The sequence below is a fragment of the Dermacentor andersoni genome, chromosome 2 (assembly GCF_023375885.2).
Source record: "Dermacentor andersoni chromosome 2, qqDerAnde1_hic_scaffold, whole genome shotgun sequence".
Taxonomy (NCBI): Eukaryota; Metazoa; Arthropoda; class Arachnida; order Ixodida; family Ixodidae; genus Dermacentor; species Dermacentor andersoni.
The window spans coordinates 91,781,393-91,794,528 of NC_092815.1; the positions used below are offsets into that span (position 1 = coordinate 91,781,393).

A 13,136-nucleotide genomic window follows, 5' to 3' on the forward strand; every position below is an offset into this window, starting at 1 on the left:
TTATGTTATAAATAGCTTGTAAGATTTATTTCTTTTAAAACAGCTAACGACGGACTGTCCTGCACCTATTAGTGCTCGGTCACGTTGCTGTACACTGTGCTATTTACATTGAATGCTGTGTTTCACCATCACTTCTTTACAAAAAAAAAAAAAAAAAAAAGACAGAAAGTCAGATGTAGTTTGTCCGAAACACCTCATAGCACGATGATAACAGTTCACAGCGTCACGTTTATCACCCAGAAACAGTGCAGTGGCACTGAGTGTTGAGCGCATGAGTCCATCAGTCGCGTTAACCGGATCAGTCCAATCACTTCACACTGTACACGGGTCCACTTCAATGAGTTCATCTTCTCTGGCACTTTCTGCCTGGCACTATGGCATAATCCTCTCTTTGCTCAGCTGTCAGGTGCCTGTGATGTGTACATATTTATAAAAGGGAGAAAGGACTTGGACGAAGCTCTTTCAACGTTTCAGTCACTGTCCGATGTAACAAGTGCTGTTTTCTTCTTCTTGCGTGGGGGCTTGGGCTTGGCAGCTTCTTCATCCTAGTAAAAGCAATAAACACCACACTTGTGTTAAGCGCACATAAAAGCCACAACAGTGATAAAAATTTAAGTGAGACTGGTTCTAAATGACACAAGATTGGCACAAATTTGCAAAATGCAGTCAAAAGGTCGTTCTAACATATGACACCCTTACAAATATTACCACCCAGTTTACAGTCCTCATATGCAACAAACAACAGACACCTTGAATAAAGACAGTTACAGTGTCTGTGGGCAGGAGGTCCACCCACCAGTAACTTTTTTTCACTCAGTCCCATCTTCACAGCTAAACAATGATAAAAATGTCATTTTGCACAACAAAACACTTTAATGAAAGGCAGTACTGCTTGCTGTTTGTGTACCCAACGAAGAATGGAATGCAGTCACCAGTACTTCTGTATGAAAGCATGAAAGAGATTCACAAGGCAACTTGGAGAGAATATTGTGAGGAGAGCCCTACATTAAAATCATGGAAAAAATCATCAGTATAGGCAGTACCCCAAGAGAACAAGCACATGTGGCTTAGAACACAAAAATGTGTTTTCGAATGGTGGCAGCTAGAAGAAGAAGAAGAAGAAGAAAATATACACAGTAAAACCTCGTTAAACCGTAGTTGGCTGGAGCTCGGAAAAATTATGTACCAAACGGTAGTACTGCTTAACCGAAATAGCACGAGATCGTCCACTTACCTGCCAAAACGGAACTCACAGAGACTGTAACGAAAGGGGAAGAAAACTTGCAGCATTTATTCACTTTGTGTGACAAAAGTGTTATTTTCGTTTGATGCCACGGCGGCCTAGCAGCGACGACAGCGGCCTCAAACTTACTGAAGCTGCCAGCCAGCTTTTCAGCCAGCCCCCTCTTCTCGGCAAACACTCGCATGGCAGATTCCTCGTTGGCGTTACGTATTGTTCGTGCATGCGCGCGGTAGCGCTGCAAAAGTTGTGGGGCGCCTTTTTCATTGAGAGGCGCTGTTCTCGTCGTGATGATTGTGTTTGTGAGGCTAACGTAATGTGCAGCTTCTACCACTATCGGGCCTGAATCGCCCGTGCTGTCACTTTCCGTGTCATCCTCATCACTGTCGCTAGTCGACACTTCGGCAGCAGCAGAGGCAACGATGTCGAAAAGCTGAACCTCGTAGCCGACATCTCTTCGCCGTTGCAGCAGCACTGCCGAGCAACTTCTTCGCATTCAAAACGCCACACACCGCAGTCAACAGCAGATCCCTCTCGTGTGCCAGCGCCGACTTCTTAGTGTCGCGTTCCATAGCACAAACATGGCACGAACAATGTCTAATTTTTCTTCTATGCTGAGCACTTGGCGTCTTTTTTATCTGAGCTTCAGCATGACGTGAGTCCTTGGTTGCACAACGCCACAACGCTCTCTGGCACGGCGCCGATATGATGTTGATGTTGATTTGGCTTCACGCGCAAACGCACAGGGCGCATGGAGGCCGTTGTTCCAATTTCTGAGGCTTGTTGTTCTGCTGGGCCGCTCGATGGAGACGACGCAGCGCCGTGTTTTCTCGACGAAAAGTGGAAACACTATGTGTTAACCGATACGTATGCAATAAGCTGGTACGATTTACGCGGATACAAAACACATTATGTTCAATGGCCGCTGAGTCGAGGATTTGACTTTACTACATTTAAAATTAGATTGCTGTTTAAACGGGTACGGTTTAACGAGGTTTTACTGTATATAATACCAAGTTGATGCAGAGCATAAGTATTCTTCCTGAGAGCTTGCATTTTGGCATAAAATGTCGGGCTTCGAGAAGCGCAACAGCAACAAAGGTACGTTTTTCACATACGCAAGACTACGAACCAGAGACCCTACTCACTTCCCTCGTGTATGAACAACGCACGTGCCTAAGTGTGTGCATTTTCTTTGCTGCAGACATGTATGCTCCCGAGACTCTCAAGGGACACTAAAGGCAAATATTAAGTCAATGTGGACAGTTAAAATACCATTCCAGAAACCTCAGAGCTCTTGTCTCGTGCCAAGAAAAGACTTAGTTTAAGAGGGAATCATGTCTGAAGGGTCCGCATACCTTTAGCACAATTCAAATCACCTGTCCCAGAGCGGGGCGCAATGACGTTGCATGCACCATCATAGCCATTTGCTGCCGTCAGTGAGTAAAACGGCTCCCAACAGACAGCACTACACTTTTTTTTTTGCGCAAAACGCAAATGCGCTGCAATGGAGAAACCGAGCCAAGACAAAGCGTTGGATTCGCCTATACATTTGCTGCTGCAGCTGCTCTTGCTCCAGTGGCATGGTCCATTTGAATATTCCACAACATCACAGGGACATGAAATTTTCTTCTACTTGCAGTTTGTGAGTTTCGCAAGCCAGCACACGATAACAAAAATACAAAGCTAAACTATCGAAACGCAAAAGTACAGGTGGTACAGAGCCGAGCGAAAACCAAACCTTATGACTGCCTGCATCCTTGTCAAGGGTAATGCAAGTGAGTTCTTTATTCTAAACATTGAACAGAACTGAACAAGTAGCATTTTCTTCCTCTAATAGTGTCCTGCATTTACCTCAATTTCTCGACTAGTAAAGCCCTGTTTTCAATAATATTGACGCCTTAGATGTTCTCGAGCATTGATCTATCACTTTGGTTGACCTAATATTTGCCTTCAGTGTCTTTCAGTTTTACAGGCCTGCTAATAGCTAGGTCTTTGGGCTAGTTAGTGTACTACTAGACTGACCCAATCTGCTACAACCTGATATTCATAGTTCAAACACTGACAGTCAATCAAACAAGCCAGATATGTGTTCATGAATGAATTGAAACCTAATTAATACTAAACCTACCTGAGGAAACATACGAGAGAGACATTTTATTTACAGAAAAAGGCAGATAGGTTGGCCTGGGCTGTAGTGCTCAAGCCTGCTACTCTGCACTGGGGAAGAGGGAAGGGGAGTGAAAGTATGGGGATGAATGATGAAGCTGAGGATAAGAGGAGTAGTGGTAACATACAAATGGTTCTTTGCATAAACCTGGAGATGCTGCCACTGGTTTTGATGGGCCTTGAGGTGAACATTAATTCATTTCACCCTTTGTGTAATGTACAGGTGTACCTCACCTCACTGCTCTCAGTGCTGGAGTCAGAGTCTGCTAGAACGGCTTTCACTCTGGATGCGGCTGCCTTCTGCGAGGAAGAGGAACTAGCATTGCTAGCCTTTCCCCCTCGGCCACCCCTTGATGATGACCCCTTGGGAGGTGTTGAAGGTGGGGCTTTGATCTCTTCCGCATCATCCGCCAAAGCGAAAAGGTCACTGTACCTGAAATTGATGTGGTTCAATGCAAAAAGAATGAGATGTTATGTGCAAACACTTGCTTTTCTGCAAAGCAGTGCCAAGGTTTTGTAATGTTTCATAACTGCATTTTGGGCCAAAGCGCTCCGTTTTGTGTGTCTCTCTTCTGCGTGTCTCGTCAAAATGTTGCACAATCCAACCTCTAATATGCTATATCAACATGCCCAGTCTTCAACCTTTGCATTTTTCCCACCCTTTCATAGACATATATACTTAAGTGTGTAATGAAGATAATATACTGAAAAACAAGATACAGTTATGATTGACATATGTGTTTATGGCTCAGCTATTTTATTTGTTCTACCAGTTACTTTACCTACTGTTTCTGATTTTACATGATACAGTCAAACCTCGATATATCGGACACGGATATATCAAATTATTTCGTATATCGAACACTTTCTATATCACCTGGAAAATTGCATGCATTTTTATTTTTAATTTCGAACAGGGTTGAATGTAAAATGGATATACAGTCAACGACTGAATTTTCGGACACCCAAATTTTCGGACATGCCTGATATTTCGGACGTCTTCGCGGCACCGCCACGAGCCCCATAGAATCAATGTATAAGGACATCTGAAGTTTCGGACGCTCAAACCCCCCGCCATCCAATTTTCCGGACTTTTTGACGGACGGAAGGAATTTTTGGCTCCTCGCGCAGCGCCCTTGAGAAAGAAATCCACTTGCAGCCGAAGCATATCACCGCTTTGAAGCAGAACTAGCTGAATCTAGTCGTCACACACCGATTTGGTCTGGCCACGCTGGCTATGTTCATCGCCGCACTTCCGCCTCTGGCGGAGTTTCCGGAGCGGCGCCATTTTGTTTGTTTGTTTGCGCATGCCACGTTTTGGCTAGCGTGGTGTGTGGTTGTCTGTTGTGTCAAGTGTGCTCTGCGACGCTAGGCCTAGATGCTTCGACGCTCGTGAGCGAACTCCACTGTTCGCAACTTGAGGATTTCGCTTGCCTTCGATGGCACCCACTCCGTCTTCATCGTCCTCGCCGATGGCATCGAAGCGCGGAAAGCAGTACCGTGGGACGACGTGATCAACGACCTCCGCTCTGCTGGGGTTTCCATACCCACGGAAATAACTTTTGAACAGTTTGTTGACGCTGACAACGAGATCGACTTCCGCGCAGAACTGACTGACGAGGAAATAGTCCGTCGGGTTGTGGGGGATTCAGAAGACTCCGATGTTGAAAATGAGGAGCCAATGCCTGCGCCACCTACAGGCGCCGAGTTGACGCGAGCACTGTTGACTCTTTCATCGGTGTACAGTGCTGACATGACCCTTGCTCAGATCGAGGCGAATATGATCGCATGCAACCGGAACGCCGTCAAAACAACAATGAACAAGTTCTTCAAGCCACTGCAGCAATAACACCGCCTGCCCGACGATGCACATGTACATAATAAATCGGCAGTCGGCTGCATACAGAGTTTTTGAACGCCTCTTTTTATAGCCACTTCACTGATGCTGTGGCAGGGTTTCGGAAGCCTGTTACTTCGCCCTTTACCTCTAGATCTGAGAAAAAAATAAAAAGGGTGCGTTTTTTTGCATGCATTCATTTTTTCGGACTGCCTGAATTTTCGGACGTTTTTACGTTCCCTAGAGGGTCCGAAAAATCGGTCGTTGACTGTATTGAACTCCGCCATCCCAGACCACGTGCGCTCTGTGGCCAGGCGGTGAGCATTTCTGCAACATCCTCGAAATTAGCGGTGGTGCGATGAGCGTTCCCGACTGCTGCGCACTATAGCTGCACACATCGATTGCACCTTGCAATCGATGTGTGCAGCTATCGCGCCTTGCGATCGTTGTGTGCAACCAAGCCAGGCGGCTTGGCTAGTTCGGCAACGTCAATGATACATTGCATTCACCACACTGACTCCTCCTCAGTGCCACGCTCTGTGCCATTCCTCGTGAGGCAAGGAATGGCGGTTTGCATCCGCAAGGACGTGCGACAGCGCGCGCTCGCTGGGCTCACTCATAGATGCCTTGGCAGACGCCACTCAATACTTTGTTATTGACAGCGTTTCAAAACGTTTCGATTGACGGATGTGGAGATCGCAGCAGAAGTAGCAGCCAAACGAAGATGCTGCCAAGGTTGATCCTGCAAGCGCTGATGTTGCCCTGCTCCCGACTTCAACTGAGGCTGTAGTTGCTTTGGCCTTTCTATGCCACTACTGCAGCGCAATAGAGGGCACTGGCCTATCACTTGTGGATCGTTTAAACTATGTTGAGGATTCCATGTCTAAGCATGCAGCTCCCAATAAGAAGCAGGCTACACTACTGCAGTACTTTCAGCTAAATAAATAAATACTTTCTGTGAAGCTTCGAGTATTTACTGCACAACATTTGGGGCGCGATCGGGGATCGTTGTTCGGAGCACGCGATTGGCCTAGACCGCACTGACTTCGTGCGGCTGATGAAGTCGGCTTGCTCTACGCTAACTGCGCGCGGTGCTACCAAACGCGTGCTCCGAACAACAATCCCCGATCGCACCCTTGGTTGTATTGATTGATTTGCAGTAGCTTTTGACGCATTTTCTACGTGATTTTATATATAGAATCCTGGCTATATCGAACTATTTCGCGATCCCCACGCTATTCGATATATCGAGGTTCGACTGTAATAAGGTGAGCCAAGAATGCAAAAACATTATATTTTGCTGAGGCTGCCATGTCTGTCAACGTGCTCTGCAACTATAGAAATGTGAATCAAGAAAGCAAAAAAAAAATTTTTTTTAAATATTCTTCTGCCAAGTACACTCACTTTGTTTTTTGTGCTTCAGTGGATGTGGCCTGGACTTGAGAAAGAGCCGCTTGAATGGCCCCCTGACCAAAGACTGGGGAAGGAAAAGAAAGAGGGATGAGATGGCATCAAGTGCAGTGCTCTATCTGATATAAAGGAAAATGAGGTAGACGTGACTGCGCTTTCTACATCCCTCCAATACAGTTATTCATTGCTACAACAAAGTCAACAGTACAGTATGAAACTGTCGCACGGGTGGTTTTTCATTAAATGTGCAGGTTGTGCAGAACCCACGCGACCTTCTCCAGTACTCATGCCCCCCTTCCCACTTGTGTTATCGAGCCCTTTCCTGCTACCTACCACCTCACCGGTGCTGTGTAAAAGGCCCGATACCCAGCTTTGATTATGAGTGCTCGTTCTTCATGTTCTCCCATGCGATTGTCCTTTTTGTGTTACCTTCTGTTACAAGTTTGATTACAGCATTAGGATAGAAAATGTAGCAAGCTGGTACTTATGTTGTGGTTCGTGTAGTGCTCACATAAAAATGGGGACAACAGAATTGTGCATTTCCTTTTCTGCTGTCCCTGCTTTTACATGTGCACTGCACAGACGACGAGTTTTGATTATAACCCTGCACCATATTGAGTCAGGAAAGAGTTCATAACAACTATCACGACAAAAATCAGACATGTTAATTAGCAAAGCCATCTGCTCACATGATGTTTGTTTGCAGTGCTGCCTCAGTTGGTCTAGGTGCGCTAGTGTCTGCTCCGGTGCTGGTCCTTGGTTCTTGCCAGCCAAAGGTTGCCTGCAAGGGACCAAACAGAACAATTAGGTAAAAATGTAGAATTTCAGCCCAGCTATTTGGTTAGACAGGTACAGAATGGGTACAGCGGTAGAGAAACAACAAATTATGTTACCAGACAGGAACATGCATTGGATGTAAGTGGAAAAGCAAACCGTGGAGAAAACTGAAGGTTAAAGCTTTTTTAAAGCAAAGCTTTAACCTTCAGTTGAACCTCAGTACTATAGCATAAAAGAATATAACAAAACAAATCTAATATATGCCTTGCTGATATAAGTGTGTAACAAATATATGCTTACAATGAATATCAGATATAAGGAAGGCATATTTGTGTTACGAGACTTCGTTACAACAAGGCTCAACTGAATTGCACAGAGTAAGACTTGTATTTTAATGGACAGTGTAAATTGCAGCAAACATTTGCTTACTAGCTAGAACCGCATTGATACATTTTTAAGGAACCACAGAAAAAGAACTTAACTGTGTGAGGAAGGCTGCAAATCGCCACAGCAATGAATTCTGAGGTTTTACGTGCCAAAACCACAATTTGACTACGAGGCACGCCGTAGTGGGGGACTCCAGATTAATTTGTAACTCTAGGGGATCTTTAACATGCCCCCCAATGTAGTGCACACAGGAGTTTTTGCATTTCGCTCCCATCGAAATGTGGTCACCGTGGTTGGGATTTCATCCCACAACCTCGTGCCTAGCAGTGCAACACCATAGCCGCTAAGTAACCGCAGTGGCTATTGCTACAGCTATGCCTATAACAGTCCTGAATGGCTGCCAATGACGTTATTAGATGCCTCAGCATTCATACCATCACTGGGGACGGAGTGGGCGCGTGTGTATAATTAATGGCCAGATGTGATGTTCCGTGACAGCAGTCCCTCTCCACTTTTGTTATGCTTCACCTAACTATTTTGCATATGCTTCACCACATGATGCAGCTTTATTGCGATGAAGCTGACTAAAGAGAACCGGTGATTATGCAACGCATATAATACCCCTGACACACGGGCATTCTAAAGTCTTTTAGGTAAGGGGACATCTACCGGAAAGGCGTTCAAGCGGAGTGACACATGATAAAGGAGTATCTCCCTTAAGACAAAGTTCCTTTGTGGGAAAGGAGATCGCGCATCTACTTTTCGAGCGGAAAAGGAGTTACTCTCACACACAGCATGCACGACTCGTCAATAGAAGGGAACCTGCCACACAGCTTCGGTGCCCCATAAGTATTTTTTTACCTTGCGAAAATGTTTTAATTTTTAGCGGTAATGCGATTTGTCGAACAGTGAAGATACTCAAACATCCTCATCACGTCGACAGTGCCACCATGTTGAATTCCGGCAGTGTCATTTCCTGCGTCGTCTTTGGTGTGTTAGCATCGTGAAACCATCGTTCGTTGTGCACGTAGGCCCACCTTCCGCAGTTGGCGGCTCGAGGGTACAGTGCGGAAGCAGTCAACATGAAGCATACTCATGATGAGTGGACGTTTGATGCTTTCTACTTTCGCCTTGCCTGTATTTATCTAATCTAAAAGAGATCCAAGAGCGACCTCAACTCTTGCTTCATCGGTAGCGTTTCGCTGAGCCATGATGCAAATGCGCAGTTCTGTCACGCGAACACAATTGTGTGAATAACACATCGAATAAAACGCGTTGCGCCTGCACGTACGAAGGAAGGGACAATAAAGACGTGAAAAAAGACGACAGTAATGTGGCCAGCACCAGAATAAACAGCATGCACAGCTATTCTAGTACACTGTAGCATAGAAAAACACCGACTGTACATAGTTGCTGGACCAATTTAGACTGCTGCTAAGAGCGCGAAAACACAAATAACATTAACTAATATGCGCATTATAAGCCATCAACAACGAAAAAAAAAATGTTTTTGGGTTCTACAGTAGCTAAGTGCAATCTAAATACACTGCTTTTTAAAAATGTTTTGTCTCTTGCTGCTTTAACAAGCTATTTTTCTTGAGGAATCATCTGAGGAATCTGAGTTCATCTGAGGAATCATCTAAAGAAGTTAGAGCGGTGCCATGTGTCATCGGCGCAACTCCTTTCTGCAAAGGGTCCTTCAGAGTAACAAAAGGAGTTTACTGCAAAGGACTTTAGTTTTGCCTGTGTGTCAGGGGTTTAAGACCCTTGCTGGCCCCAAAATAAATGTAGCCCTGCGCTTGTCGGATCTGGCCCAGTGTGCATGGTTCCGGATAGATTTTAACCAGTGAACCCTTCTTTGGGTGCTTTGCCAACTGCTCTGTGCACGCTGTCTCCCTATATGCTTGTCTGGCTTGTGCAACATCGGTCGCTTGTTGAAATGTATACATTTATTGTGCGAGAACAAATTTTCCTTTGCATCACTACATTTAGGTGACCACTATGCAGGCACATGCCCAGGATTTTTTTTTTTTTTTGGGGGGGGGGGGGGGGTGAGGGGGCAGCCCAAGGTAACTTTTCTATGCAATAGAGGGGGGGAGGGGGTGTATGTACCTTTACTAGTACAATTGTGAATAATGCCCACCATTTACCATAAAGATGCATAAACCCGCAAAAGAGAAATGAAATAAGGTGTATCTCACAGGCGTGTTTGTGAGATACACCTCTCCTTTTCTTGACAAACAAGGACCCACATCAAATGGAGGACTCACGCAGGAAAGATGTGCAGGAAGAACACTGTCAAGAACAAGTAAACAAGCGAAAGAGTAAAATAAAGATTTCTAGTACCGTTTGTTGAATTAGCTCTGGAAGAATTATAGAGAAATATATATTTGCAGAAGTCACAGTTCTTTTGGATCTCTCATTTACTGATTTACCAAGTTATGTGCCAAAACTGACTCGTATTGTTAGTTGGGAAGTTGCGCAATGGTGCATGGCCGCCAGCCCCATACAACCATGTAGAGCAGAGGAAGCTGCGGTTCTAGACGAACTGCAGCCATCGCGGAAGGTTAGAAAAACACCCACTGTCGTCTTTCTTGTGTCTGTAGTTTTGCGCTAAACAAAGTATTCATGAATTCGCACCAACTGGCCCGCCAACGCATTGTGCTGACCCACATAAGCACAGCAGAGAAGTGGCTATGTCAGGTGGCTTGACTGATAACTGTAGAAGCATTATTCAAAACACACCGAATCTTTCTCTTCTACCAGCGGCGTTCTCTCTAAACTTTTTAAATAAAAAGATGTTGATCCATGAATATTTAAAAAAAAAAACGGTTATATTTGTTAACTTTCGCTTTTCCTTCCTGTTTGGCTGTTGCCTTGTCTCTCTCCCAGAGTAGATCACTTAATTTCTCAAGTCCTTGTGACTCTTGTTTCCAGTTGCCAATTTTGCACGAAAAGTGCCGTACAATTAGGGAAAAACCAGACGAGGTAACGAGTGACATTCATATTTCTTATGGGTTTAACGGTTATTGGAGGGTTTGATGATGGACTCTGTTTCACATGATTTTATTTTCCATTTTGTCTAACCCGTATCACGTGTATATGGTTCCGAAAATCTGCCAGCATAGCGGTGCACCGTCACTCGAGGAAATAATGAAGCAAAAGGAAAAGCTAAATGCAACTGGCGTTTTCTCTGGCCGCAACTAGTTTTACGAGCATAAAGACCAGCTGACTAGGAACTGAATCTCCTTCCTCGTCCCTGGATCAGTCTAAACAAAGAATGTTGAACTAACGAAACAACAGCGATGCACATGACCGTTGCAATATATACTGACACCTTGAGTTAATTGCGGGGGCATTGAATCGATGATAAAACTGGTCTTCACACCCCAGGAGATGCCGATAACTACCACCATCCAAAAGGACTGAAAAAGGCAGCAGAACGTTTACTACCAAATAGCTGTCAAGTCTCAAGGTTGATTTGGCAGTGCTTTAGGAATGTGTGTGAGGAGTGGTGGCATGGGCGCAGGGGGGGGGGGGGGGGCTGGGTACGTGCGCGCCACCACGTTCAAATGCAACGCAAGACGCGGGAACACTGCAGAATGGTGACATATCAAATGGGAACATAATGCAGTCAAACCTTGATATAACAAAGCTCAGGGTGTCGACCAAGTTAACATTTTTAAATTCTGAGTTTTGCAGGTTTTCTCTGAGCGACACAGAACTTTATTTTATGTCAAGACAGGCTGGAGCATCACGTTGCCCGATGCTGTTACTCTCAAGTAAGCATTAAAAAAAAAAAAAAAAAAAAAAAAAAAAAAAAAAAAAAAAAAACACATCTTCATCCAGTTTGAATAGTAAGGAGTAGTGTTTATTTTATTCAAAATAGGAAACTGAAGGGAGGGGATAGTAAAATGGACAGCAAATAAAATACATTCAAAAACGAAAAATGATAAAGTCCATTGTAAATCGAGTCGAACATTTTCAAATACGAATAAAAATATATGCATACAGAAGCAAACATTTTCAAAAATGAGCTATTTCTATAACGTGATAGCAAGATCATTGGTATTAGGCCCAAACTTTGTCACATGTGAGAATTCTTTCTCAGCAGTTGGAAAGTCGACCTCATATGTCCTCACATATGTTCGCCCACGCACAATGCCTCCGTTTTGTGTTTCACTGCTTTCAAGAGTTTATATTGGTTTAAATGAGGGTCACCTGCAACTTTGCGTCAGCCAACACTTTGCTTTTTCCGCTCAAGCTTCTTCAAAGAAGAGGCGGCACAGTTCCTCTCCCGATCTTTACTCAATAGGACGGTCATTTCTGTTCTTGTCATCGTTCCGCAGCGTGTTCACCCCACGAACGATTTTAAGCATCCTCTTGGTCAGTTGTACAGTCAACATTCATTTTTCCTACTGCTTAGGGGCCACGAAAACGTCCGAAAAATCAAATCGGACAGTCCCAAAAATTAATGCTCGTCTTTTACTGCACTTAAGGGCTCAAATTCTCACAGGCACGTCTGAAAAAGCTCTGAAGGCCTGCCAGTACACTTATTAGGTATATCGGTGCTCGTACTGTGACAGGAGACGACGCTGGTTCGAGGCGGCGAGATAATCAAAATGGCGGTGGTGGTGGCTTCACTTAATGCCGTTTCGGACCTGCGGTCGCGACAAAAAGTCCAGAATATCAGACAGCGAAGGACTCTTGCATCTGAAATCACAGACGTTCTTATACATTGACTCCATGGGGCAAGTGGCGGTGCCACGAAGCCGTTCGCATTATCGGGCATTTCCAAAAAATCGGGCGCCTGGAAAATCGGTGGTTGACTGTACGCTGGCAACTCCTCCAGCCAACGACACGGCGTCAAATCAATTCGTTACGATTCCTCCATTTTACTCAAGCCAGCAGTGGGAGACTTTTGTTCCTTTTCAATAAAATGACAGCTAATTTTCCCCGATTGAAGCACAAATTCCCTGAGTTTTTCCAGACTATTCAAGATCCCCTAGAGTTCTCGGTTATCCTGGTTTCCCCGGTTTGTAGACACCCTGGAAGTTGTACTTGTAATAAAAAACCGTTAAATCATAAATTTCGTTAATTCAAGATTTTAATGTTGCAGCAGTAAAAACAACTTCACAAATCCCCAAAAGCATTCCTGGTGGATAGAACTTGTCAGTAGGCACTTATAAACAAACACGAAAAGGTCGGGCCACAATAGCGCGGTTATGTGTGCCAGCACATGTGGCACAGAACGTGCCGACAGCAGTGCATCGGTGTGGCTCACAACATCCGGAATTCGCGTGTGTTGCGTCGCGC

General features: G+C 44.8%; 1 protein-coding gene across 1 annotated transcript in view; it reads right to left on the reverse strand.

The window, feature by feature from the left end:
- IntS3 (integrator complex subunit 3) overlaps nucleotides 1–13,136 on the reverse strand; it is a 78,944-nt gene continuing 65,808 nt past the window's right edge. Inside the window, exons 26-29 of the mRNA XM_050188990.3 lie at nucleotides 7,346–7,437; nucleotides 6,651–6,723; nucleotides 3,644–3,842; nucleotides 1–545 (exon numbers count right to left, since the gene is read on the reverse strand). Of these exons, the coding sequence (XP_050044947.1) occupies nucleotides 471–545; nucleotides 3,644–3,842; nucleotides 6,651–6,723; nucleotides 7,346–7,437 (439 nt within the window). The 3' untranslated portion in view covers nucleotides 1–470. The remainder of the gene's footprint in view (nucleotides 546–3,643; nucleotides 3,843–6,650; nucleotides 6,724–7,345; nucleotides 7,438–13,136) is intronic.